At 30.9% G+C, this 24,879-nt stretch overlaps 2 protein-coding genes and 1 long non-coding RNA gene across 6 annotated transcripts in view; all 3 read right to left on the bottom strand.

Moving 5' to 3' along the window:
• The window catches only part of LOC132757810 (patched domain-containing protein 3-like), a 28,125-nt gene extending 12,801 nt beyond the window's left edge, over positions 1–15,324 (bottom strand). Inside the window, exons 1-9 of one of the 4 annotated variants that reach the window (XM_060749223.1) lie at positions 15,196–15,324; positions 11,585–11,798; positions 8,466–8,580; positions 6,701–6,832; positions 5,110–5,183; positions 4,315–4,434; positions 3,652–3,775; positions 2,402–2,502; positions 1,570–1,690 (exon numbers count right to left, since the gene is read on the bottom strand). In XM_060749223.1, the coding sequence (XP_060605206.1) occupies positions 1,570–1,690; positions 2,402–2,502; positions 3,652–3,775; positions 4,315–4,434; positions 5,110–5,183; positions 6,701–6,832; positions 8,466–8,580; positions 11,585–11,775 (978 nt within the window). In that variant the 5' untranslated portion in view covers positions 11,776–11,798; positions 15,196–15,324. Of the gene's footprint in view, positions 1–465; positions 587–1,569; positions 1,691–2,401; positions 2,503–3,651; positions 3,776–4,314; positions 4,435–5,109; positions 5,184–6,700; positions 6,833–8,465; positions 8,581–11,584; positions 11,799–12,036; positions 12,263–13,039; positions 13,223–15,195 lie in introns of those variants that run through there. The other 3 variants (XM_060749224.1, XM_060749222.1, XM_060749221.1) reach the window with 3 other exon arrangements.
• Positions 15,325–16,391: 1,067 nt separating this feature from the next.
• On the bottom strand, positions 16,392–17,291 carry LOC132757821 (uncharacterized). The gene is made up of 3 exons (XR_009629503.1): positions 17,226–17,291; positions 16,777–16,878; positions 16,392–16,557 (listed from the first exon to the last, which is right to left on the bottom strand). It is a non-coding gene; the product is annotated as an uncharacterized LOC132757821 (long non-coding RNA).
• A 4,539-nt stretch (positions 17,292–21,830) lies between these two features.
• Positions 21,831–23,870, bottom strand: LOC132757822 (uncharacterized). The gene is made up of 4 exons (XM_060749263.1): positions 23,757–23,870; positions 23,264–23,326; positions 22,506–22,607; positions 21,831–22,038 (listed from the first exon to the last, which is right to left on the bottom strand). Exons 1-4 carry the CDS (start codon positions 23,796–23,798, stop codon positions 21,913–21,915), a joined length of 333 nt encoding a protein of 110 aa, XP_060605246.1. The 5' UTR covers positions 23,799–23,870; the 3' UTR covers positions 21,831–21,912.
• Between the last annotated feature and the right edge of the window lie 1,009 nt (positions 23,871–24,879).

Consider the following 24,879-nt stretch of genomic DNA (forward strand, 5'->3'; position numbering starts at 1 on the left):
GTTAATCAGGCCATTCACATCCTTTTGCATTTGTTGAGTTCAGAAACATAGATAATTACATACTTAATAATCACAACTTGAAAACCAGTTGATAATGAATAAAAGTTGACCGATAGAAAAAAAGAATGAAAGCTCAACATCAGACCCTGATTCTTATGTAAAGGACCTGATGAACCAATCGTGTAACCTGTACCTCACTAAATTTGTACAATAATTGACTTGCCCTGCTTAATTCAAAATTGTTATTTTTTTGAAAATCGTAAGGATTGAAATATTATAATCCTAAATCTGAAATGTGTAGTGTGTATAGGTTCGTAAAACTCCACGAAAGAGCAGGGATTATGGATTGATAGAGATGACGAAAGGCAAGTCAATAGCGTCACAAAAATTAGAGAGGTCAAAATGAAGGTGGCAAAAATACACGAAGGAGTACAGAAACACATGTTTGCCAAAGCAACATGATACCTTTTGTTCTATACAACTATATTTGCCCATTGTTAAGGCGAGATATAGAAACACAAGACTGAAGCCTACAGTTAAAAGATTTACATCGCTGGAAAGGGCACCCATCGCCTCGTCGTCAAAGCTGCAAACAAAAACCGAGTTATAGTTCTTTTATGTATATCCCTACAAACCTTTATTATAATCTTACTTCACCCGTTGTTATCTAACGAAAAATAGTTGACAGAAGTATTAAAATAGTAAAATAGTATAAGAAAGGGAATAAAATAGTAAAATAGTATAAGAACGGGAAAAAGAATTGGATTGGACTTTTTGAAATACAGAAACTTATCAAATAATTGATACGAAACAGCATTCACTTTTACATCATGTTGATCAAATTCAGTCCTTTGTTATACTTCGATAAATGATGACTTTTAGATATGTTTAGATGTTTCAATTTCAACTTATATTCCTGTTTAGATGCAAATCTAACTGACAGAAGGAATGATACAAAAATGCATGGTTATACATGCAAAAGCTACCAGATAACCCATGCTATATAATCCATCAATTATGTTTATATCAATTAATGCTATTTTGTAGCATATCTATGTATATAATATAAGCCACTGCAACAAATTCAAAAGAAATGCACAAATATTAAGAAGCAACATTTGAAAGTTTACTGATTAATATATCAGCTAATTGGTTCGCTGGGAACAACTTATATAGTACTTGGAAGCCCAAAATGCATTGCAATGATTTTATGGTTTTTAATGTGTTAGCCAAGTGCATTATATAACATATTATGTTTATGCTAAACTAAGTGTCCGTCAGGGAATGGCAAGTGTGAATATAACAACAGAACTATGTTTTATAATAATGATAAAGCATACAATGTAGGATAATATTTCATGGCAAAATTGAATGGACAGTAAGCTCTCATGGTATACTATTTTGAGATTTCAATATAATTACATTGCACATTTGTTGCATGATTAAAAACACAATTAAGAATCAAAAGAATGAAAAACAAAATCGTATAAAATCCCATTGTACAATCCATTCAATAAGCAGTTAGTTTTGTCAAGTTGTAAAGCATATGTTGGGCCGGCAGATGGATACCTTATGTTCTAGGAGGCTATAATTGCCAATGCTAAATGTCAAAAACAAATAAACAAAGGCAAATCCTATAGTTAGTAGTCCAACATCATGAGACGCCGCTCCCATTATAGCATCATCAAAACTGAAAATTATAAAGTCACTTCACGTGATCATATGTGTATCAATAGTTACCGACACCCTGTGCAACCTTCCTTTTAAAACGAAGCAGAAGATAGGGCGGCTGTCACCAAACATTCATCCATATATCATTCCAAATATAACACAAGTGACTATTGTCTACAATTGGTACAAGCAATATAATAAGCGGGAAAACACCGATGAAGATATAAATGTCTGTGATTTTGATAAATTTATATTATAATGAAATGATTTTTCTTTCCTATAAATACAAAATGTAATTAAAATTGCACGAAATGTATCAATAAAGTATGGTTGAATGACATGCTGACATTAAAAAGACATAAGGACCTTTGTTTAACTGTACCAATCATACATATAACATAAAACAATTTTAAAAAACTAATATTCTTCGTCCTAAATGTCATTTCAGGAAAACGACTCGAGCTTTGTATTTTATATGTTATTTAATACCGTATTGTTTTTTTTTGTAGGCGAAGAAATACAAATAAATCTAAATTCAGACGCACTTTAATTTACTCGATGGCTATTTTATTATTCATATTTGTTGTCTTTGATGCATGGTCATACAAGGATGAACCTATGTTTATAAATATAATTAATGTACATCTTTCTGATTGACAATAAAATAGTTAACTAAGGCCTTTTTCCTTTATTGCGTTTGGCATCGTGATATAAACAGAATAACACTTACGTTCTAGCAGTGTATATATACATTTGATCTATATGTTTATGACCAACATCGTTAATTAATTCTATAAGTTGTTTCTCCCATTCTTCCGCTGAAGCCACTGACTGAAAAGTTAAGAGTTCTGCTTTAGTTCATTTAGTACATACATCCAGTTATATCATCAAAAATGTATGTTACTGATAAATATCAATAATATGTGTTACTTTTTATACAAATGATGTATATATATTATAACGAGATAATGTTAATGTATACGTTTAAAAAATTTACTTCTTTATATCATGTTATGAATTATGCATGCAAAACGTCAGTTTTAAGCGCTGAATTACCTTTTTGTACTTTCTCGTCTTCCATATTTTTAAACTGTTCATTATCAATGTTTGGGATATCAAGAAGAAAATTTTATATAAGTCAGCCAATAGTATAAAGCCTGATGAGACTGCATGGGTTCACAGGCTGTCCTGGTTTTAAACTGAGGCAACCGCTAATTAATCACGTTCTGTTGGACCAGTATGATGAGTATGGTAGACATGATTTGTGCCATCTCGTATATTCGTTCGGGGTGGGGGAGGGCGAGGGCGGTGCAAGGCGAAAACGCGAAAATACGACAAAGTCAACATTCTGTCGTATTTTCGCTCCGCGGGGCGCAAAGGCGAACGCATGATAATACGACAAATTCACCACTTTGCCGTTATTTCGCTCCGCGGGGCGCAAAGGTGAAAACACTAAAATAGACAAAGTCAACATTTTATCATACGTTTGCTCCGTTGGGCGCAAATGCGAAAACACGATAATAAGACAAAGTGGTGTAATTTCGCTCCGCGGGGCCAAATGCGAAAACATGGTGACTTCGTCGTATTTTCGTGTTTTCGCCTGGCGCCTAACGGAGCGAAAATACGGCATTGCACAAATCATAGCCATCATAAACATGGTTGTGACCCGAGTTTAGTTTCAATCCAGGATTCTCTGGCTCGAGAGGCAATTACATAATTATCTAATACTGTTACATTAGAGTTCAATCAAAACGAAAACAAGACGCCCTTTATCGGGTTAAGGCTGTATATGACATGTTATAAAATGCTTGTGCTGTATGTTCTGTGTAATTCATCGTCTATTATTCATTTAATAATTCCTTCCAAACTAGTAATTTACTTTATATTTTTATACTTCAGTTCCAAGTAAATTTCAATAAACATTCGATCTCCACAATTGTACGAGCAATAAATATATATAAATGTGTCGAGTTGACTTACAGAGTCGTTCCGTTTGATGAACCAGAAAAACGTTGTTGCACGAGCACTGATTATTCTACTTTCGTTGTCACGTTGAATGCCACCGAGTATTTTTTCTAGATCTATCTCGTTCCGGTATAAGGGACTGAAATTAATAGATTAATTATTTGTACGGTATAATGTTCGATTCCACAGTTTATTCAGGCAAGTTTGAATATTGTTGACAGGGAACACATTAATAGAGATATGATTTTTTTGCGAATGTCTTTACTTGGTACAAAAACAAACATTTTTAGGCGTTGGTCTATTTTTAATCAATGCTAGAAATAAAGAGATTGAGCGAGTAATCTAAATCTTAGAGAAATTTATATTTAGTAAATTTGTTTTGCAAAGAAAGACATATGTTTTATGTGAGTGAAAACATCTGTTAATACAACATCTTGCCGATATTGAGTAATGAAGAAAATAAATTCAAGTGCTTATTTTCTATTCAATTGGAGATGTCTGCTATTTTTCCTATCCAGAGATTCGCTACTTCAAGAAATCTATGTTTACATATAAATATCGGAACATATTTTTCCTTCTATTATAGAGTCAATGCTAGTATTATTCGAATGTATAAAATATGCATTATGTACAAATAAAAGGTATTTAATTTGCATACAATATATATGTTATGATTACCTTTGTATGACGTCTTGATTAACTGTTTTAAATATAACATCTTCTGTAAGACTTCTGATTACTGTTTCGTTATAACCCCATAATTCTAAAATACTGTTAACTCTGCAAATAGGACCTGCCCTATAATGTAATGATAATTAAACTGATTAATATTGAAAATTAATCTGATTAATATGGATAATTAACCTGATTCATATTAATAATTAACCTGATTAATATTGATAATGAACCTGATTAATATTAATAATTAACCTGATTAATATTGATAATGAACCTGATTAATATTAATAATTAACCTGATTAATATTGATAATTAAACTGATTAATATTGAAAATTAACCTGATTAATATGGATAATTAACCTGATTCATATTAATAATTAATCTGATTAATATTGATAATGAACCTGATTAATATTAATAATTAACCTGATTAATATGAACAAGTAACCTCTATCATGACGACCTGGCTGACATTTATTAGGACAGGACACATAACAGTTTATCTATGAACTTAAACATGTAGCATAACTAATTACTTAAACAATTGAGTAATTCAGATAATTATAAAGTAAATAATGTCACTGGTTATAAACCGCGCTGCTATCAATAACCTGTATATTCTTTATGGGTTTATTATTATTGAATTCATATTGCAATGTTATTATTATATAAAAAATAAAGAATTATAGTAGTATGTCGTCCACAGTTCTGTTCAATTTTTGTGGAAGTATTGGTGTTTTAGATAATGCTCTATTTAAATATAGATACAGGAATCATTTGAAAATCCACTTACTTTATACAAAGATGTTCCAAAGACGAACCGTCTTCAATTTTAAAATTTTGAGCTGTTTTGAATATATCAAACATCTGAAAATAAACAAATAATCTAATCAACAATCATTGCGATTAATAATTTGTTTTGTATACATATTTTTGTCCCTACAGTTAGTTAATAAATAAAGAACTATGTTTTGATATTTCTATAAAAATGTTTCGCTGAAACTGTACCTATAACTTTTACAACCTTACACAAATCATTGGGACAGTCATGTATTTGCAAGATAAAGATTCATTCCAGTAATCAGAAGTGAATGGCGGTTGTCATGTAGCATTGATGTACATAAGGTGAAGACGAAAATGATGGTGGTTCATTTGAAAAAGATCATTTACATGCAGATGTAAATGTCAATTTGTTTTATAGGAGCTAACAATACATGATATGTCATATATTACCATTTGGAAACTGTTTCATTCGTATAACTTTAATATACAAAGATGACATATCTTAAAACATATTTAACATGAACACGCACTTACGTACTTTCGTTTAAACTGGCATTTTAATTTGCCTAGGAAGAAATTATAGTTTTTTTTTTTGAAATACGATCTTATTTCATATTTAGGAAAGCGTGTAAAGTAACTACAAAGCATAAAAGATTTACATTGCATGGTTGTATGATATATAATTATAGTAATAAATGTTCTATGCTCAATTTGTTTATTTTAAATCTGCTTAAAATGAAATTTACACATAGGAGTAAACGATAAGAAAACCTTTCACTAACTACATCGCTTAAAGAAAGGCAAGTAAAAATAAAAATCTTAAGTTCGAAATTTAAAATTGCAAACATGATTTTGAATGGTATACAAATATGAACTTTTTAATTTCATACTTGGTTAAATAATATGTTTTCGTCTTAGAGGCTTTAATTCAAATACATGTAATCAATGAAATATGAAAGAAAAATAATGGAAACACACTGATGCTTTTATCATATATTATGTTGTGAAAGTACATGCCATTTTAAATCAAATAGATCTACTTTTAAAGCACGAAACAAAGTACACTTCAATATCGTACCATATAATGTTTGAGGCATAATCATATGTAACATGATATAATACGTATAAATTCGCATGCTTTTATTACAGTCATTATTGTATGCGGGAACCTGGGACGATCATTATCTTTCCAATGTTCTATTTTAATATTTATACAATTCTAATTTTGTGTCATAATCATTTCCAAAATCAGTAAGCCGTAGACTCTGTTGTAAGTTTTTAGAAGGCCTGAATGAGTAAGTGCATTTTTAGTTTATAGTTTATACGAATCTGTTTTAGTTCGATTGTGTTTGACGTTATTGGTGGAAATGGGTGTAAAGCTTCTTGATCAAGGAAACAATGGCTTTCCCGTGATGTGATTTGAACTCACATGGCCAACAATCGTTAGGTAACTAGCCCAACGCGTTAACCACTTGACCATGCTGCCACTTTCGGTTGTTTTTTTTTTGTTTTTTGTATTGAAAATAAATAAATGCATTGGACAGACTGGCTACTACAAGCTTTGTAACACATATGTTTGTCAACGCCTTTTAATTACTTACAGCATTCAGGGTTTGAGGGCTGAGGACATTTTCATCTTCTATTATAACCGCTTCGTACCGTATTCTTTCTGGAAAATTCGCCTTAACCCACAAATCTTCTTCAAACATTCTTGAACCGCGTGGTAACCAAACCTTGATAAGACAAAAAATACATATTACATTTTAAAATATTATATTTTATGTAAAGCATTAGCAAATGATATACATTTTTCTACATGCTGCTGTGCTACTTCTGAAGTTTTAACGACCAGATCGGGCATGTTTTGGTGATTGGCAGTGTTGCTGAACCTACCGGGTAGTCTAACCGGTATACTCATATTACTTGGTGATTTTGTGGTATTGTTTTCAGTTGTACAAAGAAACTTGTCAAAGATAAAAGGCAATTTACGTTTTCGTCAGTTTTCGATTACATAAACAAATATCACTAAGAAATTTTGCCTGATTCTTCAACACCAGCTTCAATTCCCGACAATTAACTGCTTGAACATTTTACACATGCAAAAATAGAAGCTGTTGTTCAAGAAAATAATCGTCTAACTTATGGCAAGAAAATTACATAATCGCTAACTATCCCAAAAATGAGACCCATTGAAGTTTAGAAGAAATGCGCAAAATTTATTATCGGAAATAGTTTAAACATTTGTCAGCTATTATATCAGGTGATAAACGATCATTATATCTGTGTAATAACATGAAATAAACACTCCTGTTCTAGAATATAACCACAAAGTACCTTTCTGGTAAAATAAAATATTTAAAGAAGTTTTTGCCCTTTGTCTTGGGAGTATTATGCAATATGCAATATAGTTTCTATGATGACATAATGTACTTTTGAGAACATGATTTTTTTATAATAATAACGAAAGAAGAAAGTTATTTAGGATGATAATTAAATCACAAAAATAAATATGAGTCGCGTCACGGCACAGTCTGATCAGGGCTATCAGTTTCTCTACTTGTAAAGGGTTGGTAAGCGAACAGCATGGATCCTGATCAGACTGCGCGGTTGCGCAGGCTGGTCTGGATCCATGTTTGTCGCAAACGCACTATGATGGTTTTGTCGTGACGCGGCTCAATTACTTTTCGTTCGCCTTTAGAATAGAATGCTTCATCCGGTTGATTTTTCATAGCAACAGACCGCGTCGGAAAAATGTTTATATTAAATTGTTTTCAGTAGTTTTTTAGTTTTGTTAAAAAAATGCTATGTCATAATGAATGATACATACGTAATATAAAGATGTTTTACTCATAAAACAATAAATAAAATGATATAACGTGTGTATTTTGTGGGTGGAATGACTCATTTAATATCATAATGTAAGGTATATGACGCATTTAAATATAAAAGTTGCTTATCGAAAAGATTTTATGCAGGAATCTGTAATAAACTAAAACATATCAAGACAATTTTGAAAATGCAGAAAGTAGGCTATATCAAATATTTCAACTTCATCTGATTGTGCCCTTTTAAAGTTTTGACAATTGATCTTCTAATTCATAATTATGAGATTTGAATACGCATATGAGCCGCGTCCCAACAAAACCAACATAGTGCGTTTGCAACCAGCATGGATCCAGACCAACCCGCGCATCCGCGCAGTCTGATCAGGATCCATGCTGTTCGCTTACCAACCCTATAAACGGTAGAGAAACTGATTGCGAAAAGCATGGATCCTGCGCAGGCTGGTCTGGATCCATGCTACTCGCAAACGCATTACGTTGATTTTGTCATGACGTGGCTCAAATGTATTTCATAGCTTTGCACCTTCACATATTCTGTCTCCTCATGCCATCTCATTAAACCTATCCCTGCAACACAGCACACCACTATACACGTGAATATTGTCTTCCATGGATTCCTCGCAACCAATTTCCCAATTCTTGAAAATAGAAAGTTAATATGTTTGAAAAAAAAATAATCACAGTCAAAACATGAATTGAACACATATAAAACCCTATGTCATGAAAATAGTTTAATAACATAGCCTGGAGCACTTGCAAATTTGTTACAAGTAATGGCATAGTTAAAATAACTTGATTAAAGTACATTGTAATTTCTTTTCTCGCAGTTTAAGATAAGCGAGAAAATTTAAAGCTTTTTATCAGTCCATCATTTAAGTCTATACGGTGTAATAGTTTTATTGTATTAAGCATTAACCTGTTTAAATAGATATTTCAAGGTCGATTGTTTCAATCTTCACATTAAAAAGAAAACTCTAAATTATGTGAAACACTTAGTAGATGACGTTAGATAATTTCTTTTTTTTAATCTGATCAAAAATGTAAACGATATAAGATTATATAGTGTCTTATCCATACACTCACAAAAATAAGCAGATTTCGTTGGTTAATTTGGAATACATAATTCTTAAATAAACTTGCTATGCTTTAAAGAATGCTTTACAATTTGTGTGAAATTCAATAAAACATTTGTGCGAAATGTTATAATGCAATTTGGGTGAAATGCAATATACCATTTGTGTGTAATGTATCATGTCATTGGTATTAATGTAATATGACATTTGCGTATAATGCAATGTATCATTTGTGTAAAATGTAATATATTATTTGTTTTGAAAAGTAGTATACCATTTGTGTGAAATGCAATGTACCATTTGTGTGAAATGCAATGCTAAGTACATTGTATACCATTTGTGTCAAATGCAATACATAACTTTTCAGAAATGCAATATATCATTTTTAAAAAAAATGCAATATATCATTTGTTTACATGACGAGAACAAAATAATGCATTGGCCCGTGAAACCATATAGATATTGCATTGCATATTATTTCTTAAATAAAAAGATATTTATATTGAGAGCGCTGTTGTATAATAAAGCATAGTTCGAGTTCAAATACGCAGGAATATATTCGCAAAAGACCGTATGCTCAAGTGATTAATAACAAAGCGATGACAAACAGTGCATTATTACACTACTACGCAAGAAAAAAATTATATTAATCAATTTGGACATTGAGTGTCTATTATTATTTTTAACAGAACGTAAAATGATAAGTTCATTATTGCTTAAATCTAAAACTTAAATCTGCTTAAACAATATATTATATCAAACAATTGTGGTCTACTTAGCATTTCCAATTCAAGTTGTTGTGAAATGGTCAAATCATGAGTTTCAATCAAACAATACTCGTCTACTTAACATGCTACTTTAGCTATAATTACGATGCAAATAGTATAATCGGAACCCGGAACTTATGCACAAGAGGCTTGAGCTGTGAATGCAGTGCAAATCTATTCATCTTATCATCAAAATCTCGTAACATCAAAAGGTCGGCATATTATTTTCCTTAAACAAAGACAAGCTTAATAAAATTTCTCCTTGGTGTACTTGTGACCTCGAGGTGAAAGGAGTGCATTTGTCTGGTATAGGCAATGGCCTTAAACCGCAACTTACTTTGCTTTTATTAACGATTCTGTTGATGCATTGACGTAAATCTGCGCTCTTATTTTTATTCTAAGAAAGTGTGAGTAATTCATATATGTATACATGAAAAGCGGAGAGACGAACTAAATTCAGGTAGTAATAATCTTGCAAACTAATTAGGTTCTTTACCGAAAAGGTTATATAATTTAAAAGTAACGCTGCAAGGGTTTATCTTTTTAAATTCCTAAAAAATTTCATCGCTCCATAAAACGACTGGTATATCGATGAATAAAAATGCAATACCTATTTTTATAGTCTCTTCAAAATATGTTATTGTGATTTTATAAAAATGATTTATCATACATATTTTAAATTAAACCACACGGAATCTAATTTTCAAACTTGTAATTATTTTCTCCCATTTTTTTGCTCTCTTTTCACTTCTCTGTCGTTCTTTTTTTATTTTATTTCTGAAGTGTATTCAGGACATACCATTTTCATTTGTCATATCGATTTTTAAAGATTAAATTTGTAATTTGTCTCGTACAAATAAGTTAAAACTTAACTAAACAACTTAATTGCAAAATACGGCTCAATCGGCTGTTTGAGAAATGGCTTTATATTATAGAATTGAAATATCTCTCCAATATGTAAACATTAAAAGGAGTGTTGGTGCACTCATTGAAAATACCAGCAATTCATATACATATAATCCTCCGTTGAGAAGAAAAAAATTAATAGTGTAGCATTTTTCTTTATAAAGCTGTTTCGTTCGATTTCTTTTTGAATAAAAACCTTTTGTTGCAGTTGGTTAAGGCTATTAAATGTAGTTGTTATGATATCTAAAAACCGAGGATTGTACATAAATCACCAAACTGCGGTTCACGCAATTAAATAAACCACAAATAATGTTTTTTGATCTTTCTGCTTCAAATATCATAAGATGGGTAAAAACCGCAAACACAAAAAGAATATACCGAACGTAAAGATTTGTTTTATCTACGTTTATAAAAACAGTTAACATTTTCTATTGTTAAATAAGTACTTTAACTATTGTGCTATAATTATACTATATAACTATAAGGAACACAACGTTTATTATATATTATAAAACCCAGCATTTTTTAATGAAAGTGATGTAAAAAACGAAATCAAAGTAGCATTTTGCATAGTTTCTTTTTAAAAATAAAATATTTTGGTGATTTATTTGATATCGGGACAAACAGGTAAATTGGTACAAAAAGAGCAATTTCTAAGTTGTGGTTTCGTGTTCAAAACTATCGTCTGCTGTTATAATGTTACTGGTCGCCATTGTACATTAGCCCTAGTATTTTTTTCTGTAGAAAAATCACAAAAATGTGCTCAAAAGTTAAAAAACAAAAAAAACAACAACAACAAAAAAGCAACTCAAAAGTTATAAATAACTTAAGATCTTGAGATTAGAAATAATTATATCTATTTAACTATAATAAAATTCGACATTTAATAAACTAACCTGTAAAATGATTTTTCAAGTCCACTAACAATGGCATTACTGACTTTCTTCAAGCACGTGCACCCACAACATCCTTTATTTTCATCACTTTCCTCGTGCAATTTATTTCCTTGTGTAGAATTGTGACTAGGTCCACCGTTCATTCTTTTAACATCCATTCCACCATTCAATAAAGCTGTATTCGACGTCATTTTAAACCGTACGAAAAAATACACTATAAAAATGAACAAAATTATATGTAACCGGAAATAATATTTTTTGTTTCTCTAGTTTGACTTTTAACAATTTTAAAGTAATTTCCTTGTCATGCAAATGTCACGAAAGTTTCAGGTTGAAATTTGTGTGTCTAAAGTGTTAACATGTTTTATATATACACACTTTAACAAACACTGGAGAAAATTATGTTTCAATTTTCACATTCTTTGTTAAACTACGCTTAGCGAACTATTTACTTGATAATCAAACAAATCATAGGCAGGTATGATTTTCATTGTTGAAATGTATCCATTTGTCATAAAAAGCAAGTTGCGCACCATACGCATCATATAGTTTAAGCGTTTGAACACGATTAACATGCAAAGTTATGTTTAGTCACAACTCTCACACAGAAGTTACCGCACTGAGGTTATATAGATGTTATACTGAATAACTTTCTCATCCTTGCTAATTATAATTTAATCCGCCTCATCTTTAAAAACGGGAAGAGTACAATTTATGTGTTAAAGCTACACACTCGTATGTTGTCTTCATTTTTATAACTCACTTTTGTAATTTTTTTTTGTGAGTTAAAGTACATTCATATTAATTTTTAAGTATGGTGTATTCATAGACAGGTTCGTTCATAATTAATATGTTTATCATAGACACAAAAACTAACAACAATAATAACAACAACAACAACAAGAAACAGTCGGGAAAAGGTTGTAGAAAGAAATGACTCAAAGATCAAATTTGTATCCTGCTCGACAAAATGAACTTGATTTAAATAACCAGTTTAAACACTTATTGTATAGTACATGTGAAATGTTGTCTTGTGTGTATATGTCAGGTATCAATGAATCATTTATTCACAAATCAATCAATCAATCAATCAATTAATCAATCAATCAACGTTCCCTTTTTGTTTTTAAAATATGTTGCCCAATCAAATAAGCGAAATAAAAGTGACTTTATCACAGTTATAACCTTGACAAAAAACAAATATATTGATAATAGTAACTAGAGTTATAAGATATGACTATTCTAAAAGAATAAAAAAAACTTTGATGATTTGTAAGCCAAGAACTAAATACAAGAAAAATAAAACGTGATTTTTAAACGTTCGCTAAATGAGAAACTGTTCCATAAATATTGGTATAAACACAATAGCTTTAGCAGTGGTACGGTACAGACTTCACGAAACGAAAAGCTCCTTATAATGATATTTTACAGAAGAAAAAAAACTCTTTAAATTACCTTACTCTAGCCAAAATATCCACGTTTTCTTCAAATTAATTGGCAATATCCTTCATTTATTTATTCATTTAAGCCGTTGTTTCTTTAAAATTACAAATGGAAGTTCCATTTATTACAGTTTGTATTATGTAGATATTTATATACCTGAATCTAATCACTTTAGTTATTATCGTTTTTTTCTATAATAACTAAAATGACGTCAGTATAATTATAGTAGTCTATACAGTATGTACGTAATCAGAACTTTGATAGGTCTTTAAGGTCAAACCTGTAAGTTAAAGCCTCTTAACATTTTAACACAAGTATTAAGCTAATATATATAAGGCAGTCACTTTAACCACAGCAAGATCGATAAGTATCTTTAAAATGTGGTAGAAACTACTACTACTGAATTATTTACTCTGTCATCATATGGATTTACCATTGACAAAATATTGCAAGTGTATGTCATCCGGTACGTGGAGCGGAGTGGGATGGGTATTACACTCACAGTGTGAATTATTCAGCATCCATATATGACTGTATCGGACGGGTGTGCATAAAGAAAAAATAACTATGGTTGCAAAAATGTACTGCACTTATATTAACGGTTGAAACGGTGAACTGCACTTAATTAAACTGATAATCTGAGCGAAACTATGAAAACGTTCCGGTACGTTACGTCTCTCTTCATATAAAATTTACGCCGTTAATACCTAATGTGCCTGATTCGATGCAATAAAGATTAGAAATTATATGTAATGAGAAATGTGAAATTAATTAATTTTACAGATGAAATAATAAGCAGAGAAAAGAGAGGGGAGAGAGGGGGAGAGAGAGAGAGAACGAGATAGAGGGGGAAAAGAGAGGGAGAAACAGGGAGAGTGAGGGGGAGAGGGAGAGGGACGGAGAGGGGAGTGGGAGGAAAGAGGAGATGGTGGGTGGGTGCGTTAATTCGGTTGATTCAATTAAAGGATTGACCAGATAAAACAGTTGCTGTTTTAACAATTCTGTATCCAAGTCTCTTAAAAATCACTGTGACACAATACGCACCTTATATTCTATTTCCTCCTTATCACATAAAATAAGAGACAATACACAGTTTTTGCGGTTTTTCTTTTTTAAAAGAAATGTATTTGATTTTTACCATATTTATTATCATAAAACAATGGTCGACTGTATACAATAGTAAATGATATATAGAATACATGACTGTATGTTGTTGTTTCAGTGCCTAGCCGATAAAAGAGAGCAAAATGCAAAAAGAACGCTTAATGACACGGAACGCAGAAAATCCAAATATATTAAAGTTCATATCATAAAGCATGAAAAAAATATGCATGAATGTCAGAAGTCTTAAGTAATCTTAACATTATTAAGTTATAATTTGGTACAAAACTGGCACTGTGTAGTTCAATGACTTCACGAAAGGTACGAAATCTATAACAACAAGTCTGGTGATTTATTGGGAAAATACTGCTAGGTCAATTCTATGTATTATATTGACATAGTTTTGCTGGTTGATATTACATAAGATTGTTGTACTCGATGATAGGAATAGATGTACAAGTCAGTTATATGATGTATTTCATGTTATAATACCCCATGTTACAACTAAGATGCAAAATTGATATATACATGTATATGATATTATATATAGGAAAATATCTAACGGACGAGGAGAAGCAGTCAATAATTGATATGTTTGTTTGTTTGGTTAATTGGATTTTTCGTCACACCAACACATTATAGGTCATATGGCGACGTTCCAGCTTTACTGGTGGAGGAAGACCTCAGATGCCCTTCCATGCATTATTTCAGGCACGAACGGGCACCTGAGTAGAACCACCGACGTTCCGTTAGCTAGCTGGATAGCTTCCTCACATGAAAGAATCCAAAGTCTCTGACGGGATTCGAACCCACAGCGGTGAGGGGCAAGTGATTTGAAGTCAACGACCTTAACCACTCGACCACGGACGCCCCTCTAAATTGATATGTATTAAGCTAAACAGCCATTGGTGTTACTATATGATTTATCATAACATATGATTAGAAATAATGTGAAATTACGCTCATACACCTACGCTACAAATCTAGTGGTGTATTTCATTCATGAATTTGGGTATTTCTTTTTGAAAAATAATCCACTAAAACATCAGACGAAAATTAACACTTACCAGAGTTTTGCTAAAATCCATACTTTAAGCCAATATCTCTCTGCACTTAGTGTTCTTGTATAAATAGAGCAGACGAATGAAAGAAGCACAGGGATCTGATCAATACAAATATATTTAATCGATTCCAGGAGTAGAAGCATGTGCAAAGTGAATACAGTAGTCGTTCTTGAAACAAGACTTGGAGTGCACGTTCAATATGTTATAAAGAACACTTGTTTTTGTTATGAAACAATGTAACTTAGTAACCTGCTAATTGTTAGTATTTTCATCTTTCCTGTCACGACAACTTTATTTCTATAAATATTATATAATACAAGCGCTTTACATTAAAAATGATTGGGTTTTTTTGTGTGTTTTTTGTTTGTTTTTTTTTTGTTTCCGAGCGATCAACCCCTTTTCAGATTTAGATGTCTTCAGAAAAGACATTACTTTTATTATTTAAATACTGACAATTAAGTTAACAATATTTATTTTCTTTTCCTACTTTCTGATGTATGCTACATGTACAAGCACTTGAATTTTATATTTTTTACAAATTATGTTCTCAAGGCCATATAATTGGGCTATCATTTAAACTGAATTGTCGCCAGCGATACATTTGTTGAGTGAAAAGTGATAAATGTGTAAGAAAAGCTTTATCACGAATATGGGTGACTTGGAATCGTACACGGCACTGTCGATTATATCGTATATATCATCGCGAGTATTACATGAGTTGTAGATTAGCTCACATATTGCTTCACATTGTCTATATTAACATTCGATTAACTTTAGTATTGTATGCTTTTTTTCTCAGGACTAAAGAAAACCACTGTGATGAAATATGCGAGATGTAGCAAATCAAAGCAAGCACAGCCATTATCATTAAAATAAAGAGTATAAAATAAAACCATTATCATAAACTTTTGAGGAGCTATGTTATGAGCAAAATATTGCGGGCTTAACTTTTGAGGACGTTCACAAAAATGACTTCAATAACATAAGATAAATACCAAATGCCGTTTTATAGTAAACATAGTTTAATTATTACGATTTATTACGATTAATGCCTTAATTCTTCACTATAAATAGATTGCTTCTCCTCTAGTAATAATGGACAGCGGAGTGCAACGTTCACAGAACGCCGTGTCCCATAATTATTAAAACATACACACACCGAAGGCAAGGTTAGTGGTATATACATGTACAAGCCAAACTGAATTCAAATATACTTTATTTTCCTTTTAATGTGATAGATCACTGAATTATGTAATGATATGCCATGTTTTTACCGCACTGTCTTTGAATATTTGTATGTAGAGAAAAATCTGGCACCTTTGTTTGAGGGGTGGTCGGGTCATTTACTTTCACCAACAACTGTAACTAAAATAAAATCATATAGTATGATTAGTAATGTCATTCAAATTATAAAATAATTACACACGTACTTTATCAATTTATATCTTTTGAAATAATAATTTAAAACCTCCCGGCGATTTCAGAGAACGGAAATATGGTAAACTATCTATTTTCGAAATAGAAATATTAAAATATTTAGTTATATGGTGCTTTATAAATTTTATAGAATAAAGAGATTTTTACCTCCAACGCACGAAGACTATCGTCTGAATGAACCATTGCCATCTCAGCAGACGTCAATACAAAAATATAACATGTTGTTTGCCGAGTTACTACCATCATATGCTTTAAATATATGACAAAATTGTTACAAATCTTAATTGTATCATATACGAGTAGTTCTGCATATAGGTCATATAGGTATGTTGGATAATTAAATGTATTCATACCACAAAGATTTAAATTGCTTTTTATAGAGAAGGTAGTGAATGTGTAAAGTTATAAATTATTAATACGAACAATTTAGAAGTGTAGAAAAATTCCTTGTATGTTCTATATGTATTTGGTATCCAAAAAATATTATGCATTTGGCTGTAGAATAATTTACAAAAGATCAATTTTTCATAATTATAATAGCATATATTAAAATCTTAGGACAACTTTAGGAAATAGGAAAATATATAAATTATTACCGTATGTGGTTCATAGTTAAATTTAATGGTTTCTGTCTCCCCTGATTCTTGAAAGCAAGCAACCCTATATCATATAATTATATCAAACTTCAATTATATATTATTTATATAAATATCGTTGTATCAAAAACCAACGTAAGTGAAGAATGATAGGATCATAGCGCGTCTACGTTACAAAACAAATAGTGCGTTTAGCGAACAGAATGGATCCGATCAGATGCGCATCGCATCAGGCTGGTCTGGATCCATGCTGGTTGCAAACGCACTATGTTGGTTTTGTCATGATGCGGCTCATATGTGTTTTACGATACATATTGCATCAGTATAAAAGCTGTGTTTGGAAGAATTATTGCAATTTTAATCAACTAAACAATGTCGATCAACTAAATTCAGTCTTACAGAACATTTCAAAATATTTAATACACGTATGAATACTTTGGTTCAAGTCGCTTCTTATCTGTTCAATGCAAGCAAGCTGTATAAATGGATATAAGAACATACGTTAAAATTCTGAAAATAAACTTAAAAGGAACAATTATGTTATCTACATACATACAAACATACCAATATACATGTATAAATATGAAATAAGTGTCAATACATTGAAATATTTGTGTTGAGCAATACACACCTAATGTTTATCATGTCACACCATGCCCATAAAGGAATAAGGAAAGGAAACATGCGCTGTTGAGAATGTCATAAAGAGAATATAGAATATTCAATACAGAGAGCAGCAAGTTTACATACAAGCACTTATGTACTAAGCTTCACCCTATATGTTAAGCCAAATGTATCAATTACTCTATGCAAGTGGTATGTTGAAAGCCACAGAAATAAAAATAAAAATCAAATAAATAAAAAAATAATGCTTGCTCATATGAACTTAATAACCTTTCCGAAAGAACACATTGGTAAAGTCGTTCAATCGCAACATTTGAGTTTTGAGCTATATATCAAAAAACTTGTATTTATATTTACCTGAAACACTGCAAATAACACAAAAATAGGAAAGTTTTTCATTTTCTCTTCCCTCTAATGAAATGGTCAAACTAGTTTTTGACCTGGTTTAGTTCGAGATAAGCACAATTCTTTAAGTGAATCAAGATAAGTTAATAAATCATAATGGCTGTCACTCACTCAATATTTACATATTTACATAGATTAGAAAAGATTTTGTCACTCAGAAATGACAAGAATATTGCAAACAACAAATGCAGATATAATACTCATGCACCTTATTTAGTTCGTATCAAATACAACATCCCGCTAATAAGTCTTGTTAGGGTTTCTTTAAAATATTACATAATGAATGCGAATAAACGAAAAAGCGTGGCATTACTTATGCAGAAAAAAATAATTTTTCACTGTGAGACTAAAATACAGAACAGGCTTTAGGATGCACAGTTATGTTATACATTCCAGAATATGATAATTTCCTTAATACTCCCCCATGCTATCCACGACCTATCTCTTAATAAATCTTCTTAATTGGCCAATACCAACAATTACAATTATATAACATTTACACATATGTCAGTAATAATAGTGAATAAATTCTTTAAGAGATCCATTCAGAGGGAATTGTTTTGGAGGGAAACCTGTTGATTCATACAATATAGATTTATATGCAAATGTTGTTTTGCTTGAAAAGTGTACATCATATCTTTAATTAATGTTGTACAACTAAATCCTTTTTATTGAAAGAATCTTGTATACATATGCTTAACTAACAAAAGATACATATAGAGGATATTTGTTTGTTTGTGTGTAAGATGAAATTTTATTTCATCGAGTGGGCTTTAAAAACAGTATTCTCACGAGTGGCGTAGCCACGAGTGAGAATACTGTTTTTAAAGTTCACGAGATGAAATAAAATTACATCTTACACAACAAACAGACAAATTTTCTGTTTATTTTATGCTTTAAAACAAGTTAAAACGAAATTTCCATAATTTTAACGTTAAAATTAAAATCTGTTTCCCCCATTGAGAGCCCCATTTAGAGGGAATTTCTCATTATAAACAAGAAGTCTTGAGCTGAAAAATAAGTCCGCCAATCAAGGTTAAATGACGGTGATATTTATTCATTTTATTAAAAAAATATGAATGATCGCTTGTTTTAATAATAAAAACAAACAATTCTTGTAGGAGAAAAAGTCCAACCATCCATCCATATTTCTGTTACTTACTGCGAATTTATATTAGACCTGGCTTTGTTAAATGTAAGCGGCAGCCATTTTTTAAAGTTGTGTATTTCATGGGAGGAAAATAATTGTGTAAGATTCAGAAGGATATAATTTGGATTTGTTAGTCATACACCTTTTTAAAAGAAAGAAAACTTATTTGAGGATTGTAACAGACAAAAAATAAGTGTTGACAGAAGTGAAAACATTCAGAAAAGGAGCTAGGAATTATTAAGGAAAATGGAAAACTTGGAAGCTTGCTAAGGCATTGTAAGGAACGCTGGGTTGTTTTACTTATTTTACGAGTGATGGCTGTCAATGCTTTTCAATTTTTCATAAAGCATACGGCAGTTATTGCTCGTAGGATACTTTAATATGCCCAAATGTCATCAAGAGCAGTTTAGCATGGGGAAGGAATGTATTTTTCAGACTGTAAAAACGAAACAAAAAAATTTAGAGACGAAATTTTGTGATTGGAATTTGAAGGAATAGAAGTAAGTTTTCTCTCTTTATTACTTTTGACATTTAAGTTATTTATCTATTTCAGCTTTGCTATTTTTTTAACAGCCTGATATTGTCAGAATTGTCAGTAAAAATAAAATTGAGGTACCACATGGGGAAAATCTTAAAAAAGTAGTTTCGTCATTGAAAAAAGTGAAATTATATATTGATAATTTTCACTGTGAAATTATCAAATATAATTTTCACGGATAAATCAGTAATCCACTGAAAAGCATAAAATAAACTCGTATATTAGGAATTTAACGGGGAATGTTACTGTATACATGTTGAATACTATAACCAAATACTCAGATTGTTTCTATACCTGTATTTTGTAATGTTGTACTGTAAATACGTGATGTAAATATAGTTAATGACTTTAGAATTATACTACTAATATAAGTTTAGGTATTTCAACAGTAGCATAGTATTCTATCGTATTCATAGAAACTTGAAGAAAATCAAAATCATATTGATTTATATAGTCATTGATCTCATGTTGTTACGCTTTTGAGTAAAAATACAGCCCAGAATGAATGATTCTGTATATTGTGATTAAGACAGAACCGTTTTGTAATTCACTATAGAATCTATTATTTAATATCTGGTAAAGACCTCAAGAAAATAAACATATTAATTTGGTCTAAAAAGTGTTAAAATCAGATATTGATTGATATGAAAATTATGTTCAGTGTGGTGTTCTGTTTTTACGATGCATAGTTAGAACATAGTGTTGTCAATGTTAAATCATTTTAACTAAAAGAGATGAAAAGATAGATGTATTCACAACAGGCTTAGCAGTAATATTGAAGTATTTCATAGACATATATTATCTTTTAATTATCTAGAATATTTTATTGTTTGTTTGTGTGTTTTTCCAAATAGAAATGGAAAGGAAATGCATTATTCATAATGTATTAGAAGATGAATTTCACTGTATTAATGAATGTTGTTTATACAAAGACTTAAGGAAAATATTTTTGGAAAAGACGGAACATGTTTAAGTATTCAGAACTGATGAAATCCGGGAAAAACAGTTATTCAAAAAATAAGGAATATATGTTCATGATACTTTTGCTGTAAGAAATGATGGTACATACAAAGAAAAGACTTGTGCCATAAAGCGTCTATGGATTATTCACATGACGCATCTCTCAGCCAGTAACAACATTATCTAAAAGTTTCTAGCAACAGAACATGAACATATTTAATTTTAATGTAGTCAGCTTTATTGCAATAAGTATCCACTTTTCTTTCCTTTCCTGTAAATCCTAATATTGTATACATTTTTTGAAGGAATGTTAACCTTGTTCCATTTTCAGATTCACACCTTAGGAACATCAAAGCCTTTGTGTCAGAATAGTTGCGTTATCTGCACTCCAATGATTTCGAAATTTAAAAATTTTATTACTCTAGTTAGTGATCATAAATTACAATAGTGGTTACATTATTTGAGCTAACTTGCACAAAATTGAGAGAGTTAAAAGCGAGGAGATTTATTGAAGGTGTGTACTTTAAAGTAGTCGTTTGTGCACATACACGGTTGTCTGCTTCCTCTGTCATTAATATGATGTAAAAACCGCATGTTAATGAAATCCACCGTCCAGTTTTGAACATTTTGACATGTTAAACAAGTGGGTTTTTTTCTTTTTACAAAATGTTACTCTACAAGAATTTTTGAAGGACATCTACTAAAGAGTTCGAGATAAAATGAAATACTGCTTAAGAAGGAAAACATGATAGTCTGAGCAACTTTTTTTGTTTGTGTAACCACATGAGCTCTTTATTTTCCTTAGTTATATATACATCGTGAATATTGTTGATACTAAAATCCAATTTCCTCTCGTATTTAGATGGGAATGTTTTTATGTTAACTAATTTAACTACTAACATTATTTTCAATCAATCACTGATAATGATTTGATTTGTGGATTCATAAATGATTTAATTTCTTTCTAATTTGATACATATAAAGACATATCAAAATTGCACGAACATAATTTACTGGATGATATAGTACTGTGCCATATCTCGTCCGCATTGTTTATGTAGATTGGAATGAAGGGAGAAATGTGGTACAGGTGTAAGTGTTGTTGATGGATCATTGATTCGTACTAGAAGCTGCAACTGTAACGAAAATAATCTCATAAATATTTGATTAAAATGCATTGTCCTTTCATAGTATTCCATTTTCAAAGACGTTCCAAAACAGATTTGATTTTAATTTGTCAACCATCAAAACATTTGTAAAACAAAATTGATAACAAATAGCTGTGGTCGAAACTATTGTGTTTGCCTTTAAACAACCTTTATTGTTTTAAAGACACAATTCAAATTTGTACTTTGACATTTTCCCCTTTCTTTTAGTTGTTGTTGAATTTGTTATAACTTGTCAATTGGTAAATGACATTGACAGTGATATACGAGTATTTTATTCCAAATTTCTCAATTCTGAAGTTAGTACTGCCACGGAAGTCTTGCAAAAAAGGGAAAGTTCTAAAATCGACATTTCAGATTTCAGAACTTAAATTATTTAGGTTTCGAGAATTTGAATTGCCTTCTGTATATTTTCACAGAGCATTATCAAAACTCACCTCCAATTTACGGAGAAGTGTGTCAGTATGGACCATGGCCTTTTCGTCCGCAGTAAGAACAATCATGTAACACGTGGCTTGTCTTGTAATCACCATCATGTGCTTTATACACAAATAAACAATATTCATAAAATATCATTTTATCATTTAAATATAAGATCATTTACTCAGTTTAGAGCTGTTTTGTTGTTTCAAGTTAATGTTGATTTATTTGGAAAGCATACAAGTTTTTTAATTTCTGTACAGAAAATGCAGTGAGTCTGTGAACTCTACCCATAATTCTTAATCTCCTTTGACCGCTGAAAAAAACTTTAAGTGTCTTTGTTATACGGTAATTAATTAAAATGGCAATTTTTTTAAACAATAATTTTAAAAAATTCTGAATGCAAATATAATATGTTTATTCTGTATGATATGAAAGGTTCTTTACAAGAATATTTCAATATTTCAAATAACTTGTCTGTCAGTAAAATCTTATCTCTGTTTTGATCTACCAAAACCTCTTTTGAACAATTGTTCATAGTTTGTTTGGCATTCACTCTTGAAGCAGAGCTTACAGAAGTTCAGTGAAAACCATGTCTATTTCAGAATTTATTTATTGTAAGCCTTATAAAACCCCATACAATCAGAGATAATCAATGAACCAAATATTTAGAAATAATATATAAACATAAATCGTTGCATTGAGTTTTGTTCATTTTGTATGAAATATGGATACAATGTATAGTTTATGATATTATATGATTGTAAACATTTACCGTATGAGGTTCATAATAGAATCTTATATTCTCAGTCTCGCCGGACTCCTGGAACATGAATCCCTGAACAAACAACAAAGATAATATTATGGTTATAATAAAAGGTGGTGATATAACAGTTATTATAATTTGTAATACGGGTTATAGTAATTTGTGGTATGAACCAATGAAGAAATCATTGACAGTCAAGTGGTCTTTAATCACGAGAGTAATATATAGTTCATGTGAGTGCAGATATACTTATGCCACTTCATTTGTCTGCCTAATTAATTCCTGGTATATTTTTGTATGAATAAATGCTCTTTATGTAAGGTAATATGTGTACATGTCCCATTTTATGAACTCATTTACAGGAAAGAAATATTCTTATTATTGCTTTCACATTAGTCTTTAAGGACCTTATTACGTGTCCTTACCGTGAAACCAGACGTGTTGCAAAAATGTTTGTTTTGTAATAAATATGTCGTATGATTAATTGATATAATATTATTACCTGGAGAAGGGCACAAATCGTCAGTAAAGCTAGGCACTTCATGTCTCACCAATCTATAATCTTGTATCTGAACACGACGATTTCCATATCGAGCTATCAATGACATTGTCTTCAGATAAGCTATATCCTATCTTTTAGTGTCTCTAAAAATAAAACTGGTATGTGGGATAAACTGTGCTTTGTGATCTTTTAATCATAACAATAAAAAAAAATCTAAAATGAGAATTAACCTGTATATAGTAGAAATTTACGTTTTGCATGTAAATGTATAATTCATGAGCATAGTTGATTTAGGACAGTTTTAAGTGACCGATCCAAGCAAAATGTGTTATGAAATGTTATTTCACATTTTTTTCAGATACATGAACTTGAAATGTCAGTATTAATCTCTTTCAGCTTTAAATGTACAATAGAGACATAATAAGCAAGGCAAGTGATATGCGTTCAGTAGCTTAGATTCTATATCAATCACTATTGAAGACATATCTGACAGATTTACTTGAATTAACAAAAGTATTTTTCATAATTTTATTTTTTCTTTCCTGTTTGGTATTTCCAGCAAATCAGGTGCGCTGTTTCAAGATATATTTTATTATTGGTATAATATTGAATGAAACAAAACGTTTAGACGGCGGAAAATCATATTGTACGTTAAGAATGTCACAGAGCCTATTAGAGAGCACCAAGAGATGCACTATTCGTAAAATTTTGCACTTTGGAGCTCCTCGAGAATCACTATTGGACGTTTCTTACCAATGGGGCTCCATAATTGAGAGGAATTCGGGTAACAAAATAATTGTCCGACCGTATATCGGTTGTCTGTCCGTTCGAATGTTTGCCGTCATTTTAACTACCGGTATTGGTCTGCTTGGCTCTCCCTCGGTTTGTCTGCCTGACTGTCTATCTGTCTGTCTTTCTCTCTGTCTGACTTTGCAAAAATTAAATGACATTTTGTGGTTATTATTCTGCGATATGTATTTTTGTGTGAGAACATATATTTCTATTTGTTTTTTTTCTTGTCTATCTCTTATCAGTCCATGAATATTATAATATATTTTCTTTGAAACTGGCCGGACTAAAGGGCCACGACAAACAGGTGAAAGAGTCAGGTAAATGTTATTAG

The sequence above is a fragment of the Ruditapes philippinarum genome, unplaced genomic scaffold, assembly GCF_026571515.1.
Source record: "Ruditapes philippinarum isolate M1 unplaced genomic scaffold, ASM2657151v2 ctg252_1_1_1_1, whole genome shotgun sequence".
Taxonomy (NCBI): Eukaryota; Metazoa; Mollusca; class Bivalvia; order Venerida; family Veneridae; genus Ruditapes; species Ruditapes philippinarum.